The sequence below is a fragment of the Alligator mississippiensis genome, chromosome 3, assembly GCF_030867095.1.
Source record: "Alligator mississippiensis isolate rAllMis1 chromosome 3, rAllMis1, whole genome shotgun sequence".
Lineage (NCBI taxonomy): Eukaryota > Metazoa > Chordata > Crocodylia > Alligatoridae > Alligator > Alligator mississippiensis.
This window is the reverse complement of record NC_081826.1, coordinates 234,125,863-234,146,459: the sequence shown is the minus strand read 5'-3', so window position 1 is coordinate 234,146,459 and position 20,597 is coordinate 234,125,863. Positions and strand designations below refer to the sequence as shown.

The 20,597-nt window shown below is 41.4% G+C and overlaps 1 protein-coding gene and 1 long non-coding RNA gene across 12 annotated transcripts in view; one reads left to right on the top strand and one right to left on the bottom strand.

Moving 5' to 3' along the window:
- PAM (peptidylglycine alpha-amidating monooxygenase) overlaps positions 1–12,075 on the top strand; it is a 272,458-nt gene extending 260,383 nt beyond the window's left edge. For 4 of the 11 annotated variants that reach the window (XM_059724977.1, XM_059724976.1, XM_059724983.1 and 1 more), the window contains 5 exons: positions 2,255–2,308; positions 4,691–4,774; positions 7,449–7,655; positions 10,574–10,630; positions 11,239–12,075. In XM_059724977.1, coding sequence (XP_059580960.1) covers positions 2,255–2,308; positions 4,691–4,774; positions 7,449–7,655; positions 10,574–10,630; positions 11,239–11,420 — 584 coding nt within the window. In that variant the 3' untranslated portion in view covers positions 11,421–12,075. Of the gene's footprint in view, positions 1–2,254; positions 2,309–2,446; positions 3,973–4,690; positions 4,775–7,448; positions 7,656–10,573; positions 10,631–11,238 lie in introns of those variants that run through there. The other 7 variants (XM_059724981.1, XM_059724985.1, XM_059724980.1 and 4 more) reach the window with 5 other exon arrangements.
- On the bottom strand, positions 11,551–19,202 carry LOC132249580 (uncharacterized). The gene is made up of 2 exons (XR_009461080.1): positions 14,191–19,202; positions 11,551–14,098 (listed from the first exon to the last, which is right to left on the bottom strand). It is a non-coding gene; the product is annotated as an uncharacterized LOC132249580 (long non-coding RNA).
- Between the last annotated feature and the right edge of the window lie 1,395 nt (positions 19,203–20,597).

Sequence of the window (20,597 nt, the reverse complement as noted above, 5' to 3'; positions counted from 1 at the left end):
TTTGTGTCAGCCAAACTGACTGTTGTTGACATGCTAATGGTTTTGTCTGACTATCTAAATCTTTGCATTCTCAGTTTTTCTTACAAAACCAGTGATCTATATTGTTGTATTGCTTGTGTGCATCTAACTGAATGTATAAGTATACTTCAGTGTGTTGTTTGCCAAAAGTCCTGTTTTCCTTAGAAGCTGTTACGTGGAAACTATCTGTGGCTGAAATAGAGTGATAATCCAAAATAAAGTCCCTCTTAATTCCATGGGGAATCTATCAGTTTACCAGATCAATTAATTTATTGCTGTATTTCTGTTAACTAGGAAAACTCCCCAGTTCACTATATTCTTCTAACCCCCAAACTAAGCAGCTTGTTTTTAAGGTGAAGCATCTAAGATGTCATAGATTTCATAGACATTAGGGCTGGAAGGGACCTTGGAAGATCATTGAGTCCAGCCCCCTGCCCCAGGGGCAGGAAGTCAGCTAGGGTCAAAGGGTCCCAGCAAGATAAGCATCCAAACATTTCTTAAAAGAATCCAAAGTAGGTGCTTGAACCACCTCTGGAGAGTCTATTCCAGACCTTGGGGGCTCGAATATTCAAGACATTCAACTTAGTGAGCTTCAGGGGAAAAAAATAGATATTTTATAGAAACAACAATATGATCTACAGATGCCTTACGTAGGATATTAAGTGCATGAAGAATATGAAACCTGTGTCATATCAGGTCATGTTTCAGGGCATTAGCCAACTGCTGTCTGCCATTAAAATAAACTTGTTATCTAAGCTAGTTATTCCATAGTCGGCTGTTTGTTTTTCATGCACCTTCCTCTGGAGCATCTGGTACTAGCAGACCAGGTACCAGACCAGGTTCACCACTGTTCTGATTGGATACTGTTGTTCCAATGTTCCAAACAGGACACACCTCTACACTTTCATTCATAAGAAAATGAAAAAGTAAAGGTTTATGAAAACTCACCACTAAATAGTTCACTCACAATTTCGCTGTTTTATGAAGTGAGGACTTTGATGTGTATTTTAATATCAAATGTTAACTATAAAAAGACAGTAGCTAGCTAGTTCTGAGCGTACTCAAGACAGTTGGTAGTATTGCTGAACTGGCCTTCCCTTACCAGTCTGAGGTCACAGGCTAGTGCAGTAACTGTTGACTCTGTTCTTCCTTTTTTCTAAAGAATACTAAAAAAATCAAAACCATTTCCCCCCTCCCTCCCCCCCCCCCCCCCGAATAGGCCTTTTAGATGGGATGACACATCTACTGTTAAGTGACTTGCCTTTGCATTGTATAGTATCTTTTAATTCAAGAAGTTTACAAAGTGCATTTCAGACTACATATAGGAATTCCTTTACCCACTATTGATGTACAGCTATGCAGTGGCAAACCAACGGTGGGGCGGGGCGGGCAGGAGGGGGCCCCCAGGCACCGGCCGGGCCCTTCAGAGTTGTTATCAAGCAATGTGACTTTAAGTATTGTTACAGGAAGGCCTGGGGGGGACAGGGGCTGCAAATGCAAGCACTGGCCCTCCGGGCGCTGGAGACCCATGGTATGTGACTGCAGCTGTGTCTAAGGTAGAAGGGTTTATATTGTACAACAGGCACTACAGGTTATATTGCACTACAGTTCAGGACAGGATGTGAAGTATGTCCCTACCTGAAAATGCAGATGTCACTTGGTGAGAGAAAATATAATTGCCCATCTTGGAATTTGGGAAAGATGCTAGCTTTAGTACTGCTGCTCTTAGGAAAAGTGCTATTTGATTGTAATAGGTGGGCCTTGGCTAATCTATTACACATGAAAAAAAAAAAAGACCTCACTGCTAGGCATACAATGTCCTGTGCAGGAGGAGGAACAAAGTTTGAGTGTTAACTCACAGCAGAATTAACATGATGGATGATAGCATATCTACTGTATCCTCAATACTACTTCTCCAGTGCCTAAAGTTTTTTTCCTTGACAGCCTCCAATTTTGTTGTTACTAGGTAATTCCAGCAATACTAAATGTCAGGAATTTGTATTGGGGCCTCCAAAACAACTTTGTTGCGTAGGATTTAGTTGTCATTGCAACCTGTGAGTCAAGCTCATGGTTTCATAGGGTTTTCTGATCAGGGGATTGTTCTGAAACAGTCTTGGTGAAGCTCAAATGCAAATGTGATTATTTACTTCAGGATTGTAAAGTAAAGCTAACAAGCAAATGTCATCAAAGGCTTTCTAAAATGTCAGTTGGTCTGAAGAGCAATTTTGTATTACAGAAATGGAACATCGATCAGTTAAAAAGGCTGGTATCGAGGTTCAGGAAATAAAAGGTTAGTCTGATTCCTTATGGGAATGGGCAAAACAAAAGTTTTCAGCTAGACTATTTTTTTTCGCCTTGCAAATGTGCTTGCCAAAAATATCAAAGGAAAAATGTTAATTAGTCTCCCTTTGGTTGTCATTTCCTACAGCGCAGAGTTACAATGAGCTGGCCGGGGGAAGGGATAGAAGGTGGCCTGTGCTCTGCTTTATCTGGTAGACTCAGCTCCATGAGAGAGGAAACACTCCAATTTCAGTGACAAGTGTGTCCTGGAGATTGAAATGAAGGTTCACCCAGGGGACTATTCTACATGACCCTCTGGTATCCACAGATTAGTGTCTGTGTCCATTCCATTAGATGCAGCAATAACTATGGTATACAGGTGTCCTAGTTATCTAGTGAAAAAGTCATATATTCAAAATGGCTGTTGTTTTCATTTTCTTATTTGTGTAGAAGTCACATTGGCAGTCTGGGTATAATGTATGGTATAAAAAACTTCTCAATTTGATCAAAGTTGTTCTCCCAGATTTACTTTTTCCTTTTCCAAAAGATCAGTGAAAATAAGGATAAAATGGGAGAAGAGAATCAGAAGAATATCGGGATTTTAATATAGACAGATAAGGAGAAGTGTACAGCACAAGGTTGAAAGAGGTAGCATAATTTAACATAGATGAAAAGGACTTATTTTAAAACATTATAATACTTTATTCTACAAGTCTCTTATACAAAAGAGGAAATGATATTTCCCTTGCAGAAAAAAGCACATGGTTATTGAGTGATCCTAGTGGATTGTAGCTACAGTGTTCTTATTTATTTTTGTTCAGTTGAATTCAGAGCAACTGCCCTTGGCTTCAGGCACGTAGACATATATGGAAGTAAGCCAAAAGATCAAAAAACTTAAATATAATCTTAAAATAAAGTACGCTGCTCATATGAGATATTCCAGTTCTTGCTACCAAAATCACCATGATATCAACCAGTTTTTCCCAAAGCTTTCAAGGGGAGAAAAAGGGGCCTAATAGCATTTGCGCATAACTACTTTGGGCTCTTGCAGACCATTCTGGGAAACACATTATGGTGCAGAGAATCCTTTAGGAAAACTCCTTTCTGTTTATCATCACCGTTCATTGAAACAAAACTGTTTAGATTAGAATAAGTCAACAGCATCTCATGGATACTAAAGGAGTCGTTAAAATAATTACCTGCTAAACTATTTAGGACCACATATGTGAAAACAGACAGTATAAGCTCCACCTGAAAGTGAATAGTATCCAGTGATGTGATGCACTTTGTGTCATTCTTTCCATAATAAATGGACAGATGTGTTTTGCATTAGCTACTTGCTCCTGTTAGAAATATCAGAGTGGAGAATACAGCTGCTATTACGATAGCCGAGCGAAGACGATGTATTGCTGCCAGCATCAGAAGGATTATGCTAGATGGCAGATGGAAGACAGTGCTGTTGGCCATAACAACTGTCTGAGTAACCAAAGAACTAACAGAATCCCATAATTCTTTGCTGTCATGTCACACTTTAAACGTGAAGGCCCAGTGGTTAATGAAATGTGAAGAAAACATTCCACAAAACAGATTGTAATGTCATAAATGTGCATATGAATATTGTAGTGTGTGTATATGTTCATACTATGACATGCTATTAAATTTGATATAATTTCATGTGTGATTTTTAGTTGAGCTGTTTTTCACAAAATATTGAAAACCTCACAGGCTGCTGTAATTTGTTTTGAAGTTAAAAGTTTTTATTAATTTAAAACGCGGCATACAAAAATTCTCGCAAAACTTTGAACACGAACAAGATGCAAGTTCATTAGGAGCCTTTGCAAAATAGATGCAGTCCTAGAATCTTAGGACAAAAGCACCTAAGTGGCTAGGAAGCTTACAGTCTCATTGGTTTTTACTGGGACTTAAGCACCTTTGAAAATTAATGCTGTAGGGCACTGTACGGATTTTACAGGAAAGAAGCAACTAAAGAAACAGTAAGCTTTTTCAGGGTGTTACTGTTGTCTGCACAGGGCGTACAATGTGAATTAAAAACAAGCAGGAATCTTATGAGAGGATAAGGCACAACGCCGCATTTTTTGGAACATAAAACATGAAACATGAAAAGAATAAAGAAGAGTAAGGTTATCTGCTTCACTCATTCCCATGCGTATTCATTCATTCATATGAAAGAAACAAACACACATACAGATAGATAGTCCTGCAAAGGTTAAGGTGTTACCAAGTTCCAAGGTGTTACCAAGTCACTCAGGTCAGTCTGGTAGCTGGCCAGATTGCCCATAACGGCTGGAGTCAGGTCTTGTTGGACATGTCCAAAACTCCTTCTTGCAGGTGGAAAGACCCAAAGCCTTGTCTTTGTGTTCATTCTTTATAGTGAGAGCTGTCCGTACAAGCGTATGGATTCCACTGAGTCAGACGCAAAGGTCATCCTCCTTGTCCCGTTGGCAGGCTGGGATTGGTAGGACGTGATCTTCTGGCTTTGCGGTCTGCAGTCTTCACGGGGGTCATTGCTTGCAGTCTTCAGCCATCAGGGTGAAGGCATGATTTAGTAGTTGGTAATCCTTAACTGCTGACTCGACATTGCTGCAACCTTTAACCATTAAACCACAGAAGGCTATTTTCACCTGCTGCAAGAGGACTGTCTTTCTTCACGTTGTCACATACATACACCATTCATTCTTTCTTTACCTCTTTTTAAACATACCACAGACCTTACATAAGCATTTTCCTTGTATCAAATGTAAGTTCTAAAATTATGAGACCAATAGTTCAAATATATTTATGCTAATAGGAATAGGAAATGTAAAATAGATGGTTAATTCCAGAACAATAATGACTGATTAAAATATTATAAAAAGTAAATCATAACAAGATTAACTTTATCTTAATGGCTAAATATTTCATTATATAAAAATAGCAATATAAGCACTCAAAGCAATTATAGTTACTGCAAGGACTACATTATGAAATTCAGAATTTTAAGAGAATTGAGTCTATTAGTTAAATTTAAGCAGAGAGAGAGTTCCAAAAAATATTTTTTTTTTACTCTGTGTGTATAGTTTCACTCTGTTCCCTGTAACAGACACTCCCACCAACTCTCCTCTCATCTTGTTCTTGTGGGCTCTTTCTTTGTGTGTTTACTGGACTCTAAGTGATGGCATGTAGCATGACTTACCATGTGTAGACTTCACTGTCGACGTTTCTTGGCCAAACTGGAGCATGGAGAGAGAAAGGAATTATTAATTCTATAACATTTTTAATTCCCTATCCTTGAATTTCTGGTTTGTCTTCTACAGGGATATCTCTCTGAAAAATTACATAAATACTAATCCAAGTGAAAACAAAATTTATTAGGAATAAGAAATGAGTGGAACTAATAAAATATATTTTTGAAGTATCATGATTTACTTATGTGCTAAGCTAGAAACTAGAAATCAGTCCACTGGTCAAAATGGCTGCTGCACTGCCTTCCCCAAACCCAGCACTCTGGGCACTTATACACATGCACTGAGGCTGCTCTGACACGCCGGAGCAGACTTGATTAATTGAGTCTGCTGGAGCGTGGCAATTACCACACTCCAGCAGACTCCAGCATCACATGCATCAGCGTCCCCGCACTGAAAAATGGCAGCAGGAGCACTTTAACTAAAGCTTGTTCGGTGACCTTTAATTAAAGCACCCCCACCACCATTTTTCAGCACGAGGACTCTGATACACTTGACGCTCCAGGCACTTCAATTAAAGTGCTCCCCCTCTCCCTCCTCATCACAGAGCATATGTATAAATGCCCTCTAAATCCAAGTGAGCGTGCCATAGACAGTTGGCTGTGAACCTGAAAAGGGATGCCTGCTTAGACATAAAATTGCAATGGCTGCAGACGTTTTTTGTGTGTTTGGAGGTGTGGCCCATGCAAAATAAAGGCCTGTCTTTAGTGTTCTGTTACCTTGAAGTATAATAAAATGTTATCCTGACTTCTGCCATGTGTTTGCAGGCATATCTATCTCTATCTCAGGTTCTTGAAATCAAGCTAGCTAGCTTGTCACAGGGTGCTGGTTGAATTTTGAGTGTTTCTGTTGCTAGTACTGCCAATTAATCCTGTGGGGACTCCTGATATTCCAGTCACCTGATTATTGTTTAGCCTCTTGCGGTAGGCTATGTCAAGAGGAGTTGGTTCAAGCGTAGAAAACTTAACCAAACATTGCAGTGAAAATAAATCCCAATAGGTTCTAGTTGCTCACTTCAGAGTGGAGTGGAGTATTTCATGCTAGGACCTTGTAGTCTTTGGCTGCCTTATTTCCACATTAAACATGAAGGGATAGCATAGTAATTTTATCAAACTTTGTCAGATTTGACTTGATGGCATACCCTTGCTTTAAAGTACTGTGTATGTGTGGTGCTTTATTGGAGAATCCAGTAAACATTACCAGTCTTATAAACTTTATAATTAAAATCCCTTGTTTTTGAAACCTTATTGTTCCTCCTAGGATTTTGGGACATGCCATTTCGTGGTAACTATAATCTACAGTAATTTTAACCATCTCCTTTTGTTTCATCTTTTTCTGTGGTTGTACAGGAAAATGGAAATGAGCATATGGAATCACTTCATGTGGTGATTATACCAATGCAAAACACAGCACATGCAGTACAATTAAAGCGTATCTCAAAAGGTGTGAGCACCCCCTGACCAGACTAAAATAAAATCCATCCGTATTCAGAGGGGTTTTTTTTTTTTTTTCAAATTCATTACATTTCTTGGAGAGGAGCAATACCGAGAAAAGAAAGATTGTAACTGAGAAACGACTGTTCTAAGAGTGGAATTCTGTAGGATTCCACCTTTATTCAAATACTAGAATTGTTTAGGAGAAAATCTCCCTTGGTGGTTGTCCTCTCTCTATTCCCTGCCCCCCAAGCATTATGGAAATGGAGAGAGGATTCCTCTTGTACCATCAGGCCCCTGCATGGCTCTTTAGATGGCACAAGCAAAAATGTGGTGTGAGTATCAGCTTATACTTTTAAGGGTTGCTTGTTACTGGAAACATCAGGTGCAGTAGCAGACTGTATTCAACAATAACTTTATGTATGTTAGTTGAAATGTTTAGATAACAAATGATTATTCTTTTCTTTTCTTAAAGAAGCAGAGACAATTGTAGAAGCCAGATTGAAAAACAACAACCCCATATCATCGGATGCTCTGAAGAAGCAGGAAAAACAACATTTGGTCCAACAGGCTAACACTGGAGTTTCTTTTGTTCTTATTACAACACTTCTAATTATTCCTATTGTTGTTTTGTTGGCAATAGCGGTATTTATTTGGTGGAGGAAGACAATGGTGTATGGAGGTAACTATGCATAATTTTTAAATTCCAGATCAGGATTTTCATATTCAAATAAATCATTAAAGAACAAGGAACAAAAGTATGCAGAGAGGCTACATTTAACCACCTGTACAGATAGCAAGATACTGCATCCAATCTAATTCTGGCATGCACAAGTGAATGCATCTTTAACTGTTTTTATTTTATCTATGCAACCCATGAATTGTCCTTGTAATTGCAGTCTGGGTTCTGAAAGCCCAGACATATAATTCCAACATTTTATTATTTTGTTTTAGTCGAGTCCTTTATTTTAAAATTCAGTGCAGAGCTTGCTTTTCACCGTGGGAGTTTTTTAGAATCTTTTGTTCTTCAGAATAAGTGCTATTTTTTAAGTAAGCGACAGATAAAGGTGTATGCAAAATGCAAGCAGTTAATTGTCTGAGGAAATATAAATTCCTGTTCATCTTGAGTATATTTTGTGTCAAGCATTATGTGCCGTCCTCCCTTGGGAAACCAGCTGTAACATCTTTAATGAGCAGTTATAACACTAACAATGTGAAGTTTTCCCTCGGTTCATATTGTGTTCGTCTATCGTAATATGGTCTTTCTTTGAAACTATTACAATGCAGTGCCAGTTAAATGTTCTTTCCATAGGTTATTTGTATGATATATACCTTTGCCAAATTTTCATTAAAAGTACATGGAATAAAATGTACAGGGACCATGCAACTCAAAGTTCCTCCAGTATTATAAGCTAAGAAAGTAATGTGAAATACTAGAATATAGTCTGAGCAATCTAATAGTTCTTTGCAATTGATCTATGAATTTTGTGTGAAGAGTAGAAAGTGTAGCTGTCATCATGGCCCTTTTATATGTTGAGACCTGGGAGATGCAAGAGGCTTTTTTGTGGTTTGATAAAACAATCCCCAGAAGGCCAAGGCATCATAGAAAGCACCAGAGGCATAACAATGCAGCTGGGTGCCTGGAGCAGCTGCAAGATGAGGGGTCAGCAGCAAATTCTGGCTGCCATCATGCTTCCAAGTATGGCAGCATGGTTGCAGAAGCAGTGGGTTTTTTCTGTGGACCACCCCTCCTATAAGTGAACACCCATGGCAGCTGCCCCAGTCACCTCGCTCTAGAGTTGTGCTGCTGGAAAATTATATAAAACCTCTTGGATCATTCCAGCAATCTCCCTGCATTTGCTGCCTGTTAATCCTTCTAGTGCCTTTTTTTAGAAAACTAATTTTTGGAAACACATGGATAAAACTGAACTTTTTAATTTTTGCCACTGGTAAAAAGAAAGCAACTTAGTTCTATGCTGTTGAACAGAGTTCAAACTGAGTTCTAAGTTTTATGCTGATTTGAGAACACACACACGTGTGCACACACACACACACACATGCATAATATATATGTGTGATATATGACTCTGTGCGTGTGTGTGAGAGTGATACAATGGAGAGTTTAGCCCTGGGATTGCTTCTTTTTTTTTCAGGTTTGGGATTGCAAAGTCAAGTCTTTTTTTTTTCGGTAGCTCAGGAAATTTTTAGACAAGGGAGGTATTTACTAGGCCTGTGCAAAGCAGCTAGCATTCACTTTGGATTCAGATTCAGCCAATTTGAGAGACAAGTGATTCTATTGGGTGATTCAAATCACTGTCCCAAATCAATTTGGCCAAATCTGATTCAGAGATTTGGCTGCCGCTGAATTGGCCAAATCTCCAAATCAGACAGGCCCCATCCCCTGCCCACTCTCCCAGCCCCGTCAATGACTGCCCCGGCGACCCCAGTGTCCCAGCTCTTAAAAAAAAAAAAAGCCCTGTACTCACTGGCTGCTTCTGGGGGTGGGGGAGCAATCCCTGCTGACCCCCACTGCCCTGGGCTGCATGGGGGGCTCTGCCATGAGCCCCCAGAAGCCCTGATGGCCACTGCAGCAACTGGCGAGTGCCGGCCTGTTTTCTTTTTTTTTTTTCTTTTTTAAAGGACCAGGAGCTGGGGCCAAGTGGGGCAGCCATTGGCAGGGCTGGGATAGTGGGCGGGGGATGGAAGCTTGTAGCAGAGCCCCCCATGCAGCATGGGGCAGTGGGGGGCAGCAGAGATCGCCTCCCCTGCCTGGCAGCAGCCAGTGAGTGCGGGGCTTTTTGTTTGTTTGTTTGTTTTTAAAAGAGCCGGGAGCTGAGGCTGGGTGGGGCAGCCATTGATGGGGCTGGGAGGGCAGGTGGGAATTGGGGGGCACTCAGGGGGGATGGGACCTGGCAGGGGTCCCCCCATGGTCCCCTCCTCTGTCCTGCAGCCCTCCTTCCCCCACCCCCTGCTTACCAGCATGGAGTCTGGGTCCAGCTCCCTGCGGCAGCGAATGAGGACTGCCCAAATCACTGAAGCTCTCCGAATCTTTTCCAAATTGATTCAGAGAGCTTTGAATCAATTCATAGCTTTTTATTGGTCTCCCAATTTGATTCAGATTTGGCCACCTAATTGAGCCGAATCTTGTCCGAACCAAATCAGCACCCGAAGCTTCGCACAGCCCTAGTATTTACCACGCGTCTAGCATATTGTACCACATGCATTTTCAGATGTCATGATGCATCTTGCCATGTGTTGGAATGGAGCTGTCCGGGCACAGTGACAAAGTTCTTTTCTCCTCCTAATGCTTTCACAGTAACATAAGCCAGCACTTGAGAGAGAGTGTCTCAGATCTGACAGTTTAATTTTTTTTTTTAACTGCTAAGATACTCGTAGCAACAGTGGCACAGACTGAGCACTTACTGGATGCCAGTTATTTTGTCCAGTTATACTTCTACACTAATCAGAAAACTGGGTGATTATAAATTTTATTTCTCTACATTACTGATCAATTTGAGTGGTTCAGAAAATGCACACTGGTATTTCATTGGATAATAAGATTATTGAAGCTTATTTTGAAATGTGTCTTGTTTTTTCCAGCTGATGCTGATCATAAAGTTGACTCAGGTTCAGGCAGAATCTTGGGCAGATTTCGAGGTAAGCAAAATGCAAAACGCTTGTGACCTTTTGAGTCTAATATCTTTGGTTTTATTCAAATAAAAATCAGTCCAGGAACAGATCTGAGAGCATTTCAATTCTGCCTGGGGAATTTTCCCAGTGCGAAAAGCACGGAAGCACAGCTTCTCAGCTCTATTTTTCATTATCCATTTATATAAATGCCTGCCTCTGTACCATATTTCATTTGTTGACATCTGGCCACTGAAGATGATCTATAATTCCCACAGGGAAGCCAGTCGCCATTATACTAACTTTTCCCTTTTCACAGAGAATGAAGTGAAGTGCTACCTCTGTGGTTGCTAATTATATGTAAATCTCTGGAAGCACGAGGGAGCATGCTCAAAAAATTATAGCTTAATCCTAACTAATGGCTCTAACAATTTTTTTAAGGGTAGAACTACTTCTACCACAGTCCATGTGCCTGCCTTCCCAAGATGGTTCATGCATATTGGCCTTTGAAAACAGCGTGGTAGAAATTGGTTTTAGAAAAAAGGATAAATGCCATTAAAGTGGTGAATGGTTAGATGGGATATCTTCCTCCCACGGTCAGTAAAGAGAAGCTTATGTCAGGTATTTCCTTTCTACAGGAAAAGGTACAGGGGGCCTTAATCTTGGGAACTTCTTTGCAAGTCGCAAAGGCTACAGTCGAAAAGGGTTTGACCGACTTAGTACCGAAGGAAGTGATCAAGAAAAAGATGAAGATGATGGTACTGACTCAGAAGAAGAGTATTCAGCACCCCCGCCCCCGCCAGTGACTTCATCATCCTGAAACCAGCCTTTGATTTCTACATTAAACAATTCTACCAAGAATGCCAGATTCCTTTCCCTTTAGCACGTTTAAGATTTTGTGTATTTAATTGTAAACTGTACTAGTCTACGTGGGGCTGTACACTGGGATGTTTTTGGTTTTAGTTCAGTTTTAGTTTTGTTCTTTTAAGTGGAGGAGTGTCTGGAAGTTTCATATCAGTGCCGTTGTCTTTACGTGAACATCTTAATAAAGAAACCAATCCTCTTTTTATTGCAGTACTGATTTAAAGTAGTAGTATTTTCTCATTTCAGTTTTGGGACCTTTTCTGTACTTGTAAATAAGTCCCATTTATTTACTTTGACAATATTTTTTCCATAACACTTCAGTTGCCAATTTCTTTCTTTTGTGCCTTTCCTCTTCAATGTCCTTAACCTATTGCAGTACAGAGAAAATACAGTGCCACAAGAAAACAAAGCTGCTAAATCTTCTTCTATTTTTTTAAAATCACTAACATTAATATTGCATTGAAGGAAAGAAAAAAGTCTATTTAATTTTTTTTCCTTCCTCCTGATTTGATGTGTTTTGGGGATGTCTTATTTTTAGATGGTATCACTGTTAGAACACTATTTTCAGAAGCTGAATGTAATTTGTGTAATAAAGTGTTCGCAGAGCATTAGCTGTCAGAGTGTACTTTGGAATTTTTGCATTGAACGTTTTTGTATACAACTTTTGTAACAGTTACACAGACCACTTGACAGTTAAAAATTTTATCAATGTCTTCTACCAGCAGAGAAAAAAGTACTATTTTGTATGGAAGTTGGAAGATATTTTCTTATGTAGCAGGTTTAAAAAAAACAAAACTAAGAATTATCATACGTGTATAAAGTCAAGCTTAAACCTTTTTAAAAAGGAATTTTGCCTGTATATCAAATCTGCAGGGTATTTACTTTAATAAAACATGATCAGAGCTAAGAGGAAACCTGTGTCTCAAATTACATATGCAAATTAGTTAGCATAGGCAAGTAGTAGCAATTCACTTGTAGAACTAATGTTCTCTGTTTCTCTCAACTTCCTCACTATTGATGCAGCATAGTCCTCATTTTTGCAGTATCACTACCTACACTGTTATACTTGCTGACAGCCTGCTGGATAATTCTGCTGAATGTATGAGTTCTCAAAAGGGTGACATGCATGATATTGTCAGGATCTATTAGTCGAGTTTGAAGATCGCAGGCATGGATTAATCTATTAAAACATGAATTAATGGGCAGAGACTAAAAAGCAAGAACTTTTATGAGGGTATTCATATGTTTCTAGTATGACCAAGAAGCAAACATTATCTGTGCTCAACTGTTTATTTTTCAATATAGATCATCTTGTCATCAAGAGGCTTGATGGATGTCTCTTGTCCTAACTGGCTCAAGACAGCTGCAAATTGGCTGTGCTCATCTTGTAGAAGTTATTGTCTTGCGTATTCAGAAAGTCCTTAATTATTGCAATCACCTTTCTCCAGAAACTCTTTCTACAGAAGATTTCTTTCAACTTGGGGAAAGTGATATAGGAGCCAGACAGAGCCAAATCTGGTGGATGGAAAAGCAATTCAGAACCATATTTGGTTGCTCTAGTTGCTTCATCTTTGGATGTGCAAGGTAATGCATTTTCCTAGAGAAGCACCATTCCTCAGCTTGCCTTTAAAGAGCACTTCTTCTCTATAGCTTCTTTGCAAGTGCAGAAGTTTACTAGCATGGTACAGACCAACAGTGGTCTTATCTCTTGAGAGGTATTCAGTCATAGTCATACTCTCCACTGTCCCAAAAATTCAGCCACCACTTTCCCATCTGATGCCACATTCTTGAACATCTCTGCAGGTAGAGACTCTTGTGCTTCCATTGCATGCGCTATTGCTTGGTCTCTGGATCAAAGTGCAAAACCCATTCTCTCAACCTGATTAGCAAGTCTACTCACGGGAGCGGGGGGGTTGTTTGTTTAAGTTTCCTGTCAAGTCTCCAGTGTCCTCTGATCAGCTGTTGACGTTCTGCTCGCCCATCTTACTGACACCTTTCTCATGCTCTGGTCTTGATTGTAGACTGCACCAACTTGTTTTTGTGCACTGGCTTCTCTGAGGCATCCTGACTGTAGCTTCTCCTCAGGGTTGATTCTCAGTCAGCTGCCCAATATTTTTACTTTGTCATATAAATAGCCAGTCTTTGCCAGCATTTGCTACCTTGTCCCAATAGATTTCCTTTGAGAATCAGTCCTTTCTGATGGAGGTGCTTGATCACTGTTCTTATTTCATTCTCCACTTTTAGATTGTTGGTAAGCGACTCCCTTTGACACATCTTCATGCAAATTTTGCACAGATAAAAAACAGCCACTAGCAAAGAAACATAGCAGAATATTAGTGCTTCGATTTGTGAGCCCTAGCATCTCATTAAAATAGATGAGGCTAGATATTTTCACAAGGCCCCCCTCCTTTTCATGGACCAACTTTCATCATTATCATTGCATGTACAAAACAAGCCTTTGCTTGTGCCAAAGGGGGAACTTCCTTGTTTGAAAAGAAATAGTTGAGGAACCATAGATCTTATTACTGAAAAGGGGTCTAGGAGTCTTTCCTGGATGGACAGATTAAACTTTGTCCCTCCTCCTGCAGCAAAGGGTGACCATCTTGACTACACATGTTCTCTCTCTCTCTCTGTCTGAAAAAAAAAGAAAAAGAAGTGATGTGGCTTTCCAAAGTTTATGTTTTTTAAAGCATTGGACTGTTGAGACCATAGCGAGAGGAGCTTACATTCATTTCATATTCTAAATCACTCCTCCAGCTAATCAAAGTGTCCCTCGTGTTGTAAAGTTCTGTTGTTTTCCTGCAGCGTCTCCGCATCACACTTGGGACAAAGGTTAAGAGGGTTAGTATCTCCTTGAATGAAACACTAACCATTTGATCTCTTCCCAGACTTGCATGTTAACAAAAATGAGAAGGCAATCTGGGAGAAATACTGAAAAATGTGCATCATTTCTGTAAGCAAGTAGACCCTTGTAAAATATGCTAGGATAAGCCAGTCTTATTCCTCTAATATTCAAATAAAAGGGCAAAGACAGATAAAAAAAAATGGTATCAATATTAAAAGACCCCAATACAGGCTGCTACGATGCAAGTAATGCATACATGATTCTGTAGGCCTACAAGTGTGCCAGAACCACTCCAACTCTAACCTCCTTCAAGGTGAAAGCTAATGTGATTTAGCTCACTTTGTGTTGGTATGGGATCATGTGTATGTAACACATCACAACAGCTTCTGCTGCTCTCAAGCAACAGATCTCCCTCCTCTTTTTAAGCAGCTAAAATGTATGTCCATACCATACATGTCCATATTTTAGTGATCACGAGCCGCCAATGTTGGAAGCCACAATATGTGGAAATACATTCCTAAATATTAGCTTGTAAGTTAAAAAAATACAACTGGAAAACTGCAGTGCGGAGAACAATGAAAACACATGAAAGCTGCTGGGGTTTTATATATATATATGTATATACACACACACACACACACACACACACACACACACACACACACACATATATATATATTTTTTTTCCTATATAGAGAGAGAGGGATATATATAATATGAAAAATAGAGAGAGAATGAGAGAGCAAGAAATAGATATAAAGAGAAAAATAGATGCATGAAAAAAAGCCCCAGCAGCTTTCAAATTTTCATTGTTTTCTGCACTGCAGTTTTTCAGAGTTTTTTGTTTGCTTGTTGTTTTTTACTTAGAAACTAATATTTGAGGGGGACATATAATTTTTTGGTGAAAGCCACCGTTGAATATAGAGAGACAATATGACAGACAATCATAAAAGCTATGCAGTATCTACAGATGATTATATACCAATAGGTTGTACCCCACCTTTCCTAGTATAATATTACAAGTAATTAATTATTTATTATGTGATTTATATCTGCCCTTCCCAACAAAGGCTTGAGGCAGCATACAGTAAGAGAACAGAGCTTAAAACTAAAATATCAAAACAAACTAAAGATCTACTAAGTATCTCGGCCAAGTTTTGTTTGCTAAATGCCTGCCTAGATAAAAAGGTGAAGTAGATAGAGCCCTCTTAAACATTTTTTTAAAAGGAATTGATTCCTACTTGCTATTGGTCCCTATAAAGCATTAGTATGGGAAGAGAAGGTTTTAAGGCCAAATTTTAACCCCTAAGCAAATGTATTATGTGGTGAAGAGCATGTGTCGTCCTCTCTCCTTCGGTTCCTGTCTACACTAATAATCGCATATTGATGGTGGTGGCTGTAGCTGAACATGTTTTAAATGCAAATGTAAGCAAAGATAAATTTGTTCAGCATTATTTACAAAGGCATATAGTCTATGCACTCTTCAGCACGTGTTGAAGACTCGAGCTGTTTTCTGCCAGAACCAGTAGCGGTGTGTGCTGCCCAAGAAATGGTACAGTTCTGCCTCTCTCTTCTTTAAGCCACTGTTGCTTTCCTGGCCTGACATGTTGTCACACTCATTGAACACAAGCTGTGGTGAAACAACAGCTGTGCCACCCTGCGGGCACAGAGCAGCTACCCTGCTGCAATTTCTGGCTTTATGGGGAGCCTTGCAAACTAGACAGTGTGGACCTGCACAGCACACAGGGCTCTGGGGCCCAATCCTGGTATAGTGGGGTGGGGCCCAAGAGCGTCATCCCACCATAGGGAGCCAATCGAAGGCAGCCTGGAGTGCGTTGGCAGGGCAGTGCCCCAGGACCCTATTCTGGTGCACCAAGGCTGTGCAGAGCCCAATCCTGGCACACAGGTACCAATCCAGCCCGCAGGCTTGCCCCACGCCGATTTTAGGGGGCTAAAAGTATTAGCACTGCTGCATTAAATGATTTGCAACAGTTATTTTACATGATATAGCAGAACTGTTTTAATTGGGATATATGCTTTTGTCCTAGTTATGGAAATCACCCCAATTAACTGACTTAAAAGTAAAGCCACTAGCTGTGGCTGTGTCCACATGTGCAATTAATGGAACGCAATAAACTCCAGTGCATATCACACTGGTATTTATTGCTCCCGGGTACTGCATTTAAACATGCACCCAGGTCAGCAGCAAGTTGAGCTGGGTTGGATTAGCCCCAGCTGGCAGAAGACTCAAGGAGTGAGGCTGCCAACACGGCTGCTCCAACTCGGCTCAATGTGTTGTAAACGGGCTGGCTGCGGCACGAGGGTGCTCCAGTGCAGGGCTAGCTGGCAGGCAGCCCCCACACTGAAGCACCCTTGTGCCCTAGCCAGCCCCATCAGCATCTACACATGCACTGCTGTGCACTAAAGAATGCTGCCATAGGATAGTACTTGTGTTTACAAGCATTAATCTAGGCAGAGTTGACTAGTTTCCTGTGCCCTAATAGGGCTGCACGTGTAGATGCTGAGACTATGGCAGAGCTAAATAGTCAACTCCGCAGAAAACATATCGTGTAGATGTGCCCAGTTTTACCAATTCCAGGCCTTCAAAGGCCAGTTTTAAAAAATGGATTTTTGGAGAGGTTTTGTGGGTTCATGTTTTAAGTTTTTCTCAATATTTATAAAAGTTAAACATTATATAAACACAGGTTTCCTGTGGTTACCTGGCTCTAAAAGCTGGCACTTCATGAGAAGCCCCAAGTATTTTGAGTTAACAACATAGTAGGGAGAGGCACTGTCAGAAAAGCAGTAATGAGCTTATCCCAGTAAAGACTAGTCTCTTAAGGCTTCTGGGAGGCTTAAGATACTGCATTACTGACACCGAGATGAAGGAATGAGGCCACTCATTCTCCATAGCTGATGACGGGCTGCTCAGAGAGGAAACCCACTACATGTGGGCCATACACAAGAAGCAATTTAAGGCAATCATAAAGGCAATTAAAACAAGTTAACAGGTGTTAACCCACACTAAGTACCCTGTAGATGTTCTAAAAGTATGCCACTTCAGGTGAGGGTTATCTTTGATCCCTTTTATCCAGGTCATTCCAGGGTATTGTTAGTCTGCTCTAGGGAAATAAAATGTTCTATTTCCATTCCTCCAGCATCCCAGGATGCACCATTCCCAGCCCTTCCCACTCTTTTGCTCCATAGGCAAATTTTCAACCCTCCTGAACTCTATTGCCTAGGGACTGGTGATGACCCCAAGCCAACAACCCCTCTACCCCAGGGGGTGTGACCCCAGCACACCCCAACCACTCTAAGCATCCAAGTACAGCTCACCAATTTACTGCTTGCTCTAGCACCTGTATGCATACAGTGCTCCTACCACCTACTTCTGTGAAGAGAATGGAAACCATTCTCAGCTGGGTCTCATCTCTGTCCTGGTGTGAGTACTAACCCAACCCCTCCTCCCAACCCAATCCCAAGTCAGTAAAATACATGCAAGATTTTAGTCTTTTTTTTTTTTTTAAGTCTTTTTTCACATCTTTTTCTTTACTTCTTCCCTCTGCCCGCTCACTTCAAACAGTTTTGTTTTTTTTCCACGACTTTCTCTTCCCTTACCCCATGGCTCCAGGTGGGTGCTGATGGCTGTGCAGTGGAAGTCACAGCCCCCATGGTGGTTCCTTCACCTATGAGCTACATGCCCTTCTCCCTGCACAGAGGAATATAGTCCTGGCTTTTGTCCATGCTCCTGCTCACCAGGCCATCTAGTCACAGTTGTGCAGGTCAGAGACAGCATTAAGCATTAACCTGCAACTGCTCTGAAGCTGTTCTAACTTTATGAAGGCATAATGTTCCATAGATTTAAAATGTTTTAAAGGTAATCTGTAACAGCACCCTAAGAGGCAAGGATATGCTACTGTTAGAGAAGCAAACAGGCAAAACCAGCACGAGAATGATGTGAGCATAGACCTAAGTATCACTAGGTCACCTGAAGGTGTCCCAATTAAACGAAATTACCATCCCAATTAAGCAGCTGTCCTTGCCATCAAATGCCATTAGGTGCAAACTGGTTCCGTGGGAAGCCTTTTGATTAAGTAGAATTTTCCAATTAAGCTCTGTACTGTAGTCATTAATGAGAATTTATAGATCAATGCAGTAAATTGCAACAGTTCCTTGTTCTTGCACTAAGCTAGATTTATGAACCTCACTTCAGAGAACTGTCCAGTTGTTAATGTGATCCCTGTCATGGTAACACAGGCTCTTGAAGTGGACCTGGTGCTGGCCCATCTGTGAGTTGCACTGTATGAGGACTACGGAGAGCAGAGCGTGCAAATTTCTGTCTTATCATTGCAGCTCAAGAAACTAAGAGCCATTTGAGAAAAGACCAATTGTTTACCAAGATGTGGTTAAACAAGGTAAGGTCACTGCTTGCTGAGAAAGGAGAAGGTAAGAAGCATTAGGCTGAATTAAGTCTCTCTCCTACGCGCAAAAATCCTTTTACGCTTGTTTTTCATGTGGCTATAATGGGCTGTGACACTGCACAGTTCTTCTGGTCTTTTGCTATGTAATGGATGAGTGATGTAATGGATACTCCTCAGGTGCCCTGGCTGCTGAGTGTTGCTCATATAACCTGGATTGAAGGGATCAGCCATGTTTGAGGCCAGGAAGGAATTGTCTAGGGGTGTACCGATAGAGAATTTTTGGGCCGATACCGATGACCAGTTTTCAATGAGCCATATTGGCTGATACTGGCCTGATTCCAATATGCAGCATGGAGAGCAGTATCCAGCTGGTAAGGCTGTTGTGGGAGGAGGGAAGCGGTGTGGAGGAGGGTAGATCGAGGCCCCATGGTGAGGGAGGGAGTGGAGCTGGGGCAGGCACTGCACAACAGAGGCAGAGCACAGGGTAGAGCCGTGAGTGGCTCATCTGGGGAGCATGGGGTGGGGAGGTGGCTCCCACCACTTCACACACCCCAAGAGGGCATGAGGAGTGTGTGCCCCCAGATCTATGTGCGGGGCGAAGGCAGGCTGCCACTGCAGGCTGGGGCTAGGGCAGCACCAAGCTCTTCCCAGTGGGGGTTGGGCCGGGCTATGCTCAGAACAGGCAATGGCGGCTATGGGGGGAACAGCAGCCACCCCAAAATTCACTGTAGCCACCCAACGCTCCCTCCCAGTGCTGCCACTGCCTGCCCTGAGCACAGCCCAAGATGCCTATAGGCGTTTACTACAGGCCACTGAACCAAGAGGAGGAGCTAGATCTGAAATTCTCTCGAGAACTGACAGAGACCACGCATGCAAGGAACTTGGTTGTTATGGGTGACTTCAATTACCCAGACATAGATTGGAAGGAACACTTGGCTAGGTCAAATTGTTCATGCAGTTTCCTGACTGTGATCAAGGAGCTTTTTCTGACCCAGGAAGTGCAAGGGCCAACCAGAGGTAATGCTCTCCTAGACTTGGTCTTGGCCAAGGGAGATGATCTGGTGTGTGGCTTGAACATTGAGGGTAACCTGGGCAACACTGACCATGAAATTATCAGGTTCACTGTCTGCCGTGAGGTCGACAAATCAACCAGCAGGATTGAAGTCCTGGACTTCAAAAATGCTGACTTCAACAGGCTCAAAGCATTAGTACAGGAGGCGATGTAGGACCAGGAAGGGAAGGTGAATGGGGTGCACAAAGAATGGTCGTTGCTCAAGGATTCAATCCTCAAAGCACAAAAGAAAACTTCCTGCAAAGAGGAAAGATAGCAGAAGGACTGGCAAGCCCTCCAGGCTTAATAGGGATGTTGTGGTCCTCTTAAAAAAAGAAAAAAGAGGTGTACACACAGTGGAAGCTAGGGACAGTCCTCAAGGAGGACTGTACATTAGTGGCCAGCACTTGCAGTGAAATGATCAGGAAAGCCAAGGCAGTGACTGAGTTTAGGCAAGCCACAGGAGTCAAGGACAATAAGAAGTCCTTCTTTAGGTATTTAGGTAGTAGAAGGAAAACAAATGGAAGTGTGGGACCCCTGGTTAACACCTTGGGGCAGCTGATAAGTGACATTCAGCACAAAACTAAACTCCTGAATGCCCATTTTGCTTTGGTATGTCAAGGGGAAAGAGAAGTAAGATAAGGCTCATAGGGGGCATGCTGGAAATGGCAGCTTCCCCACTGTGGATGCTGAGCAGGTGCAATACCAACTAGAAAAGCTAGACATAAGTCAGCAGGACCGGATGGACTTCATCCAAGAGTGCTGAAGGAGCTGGCTGAGGTCATCGTGGAACCCCTGGCAAAACTCTTTCAGAAT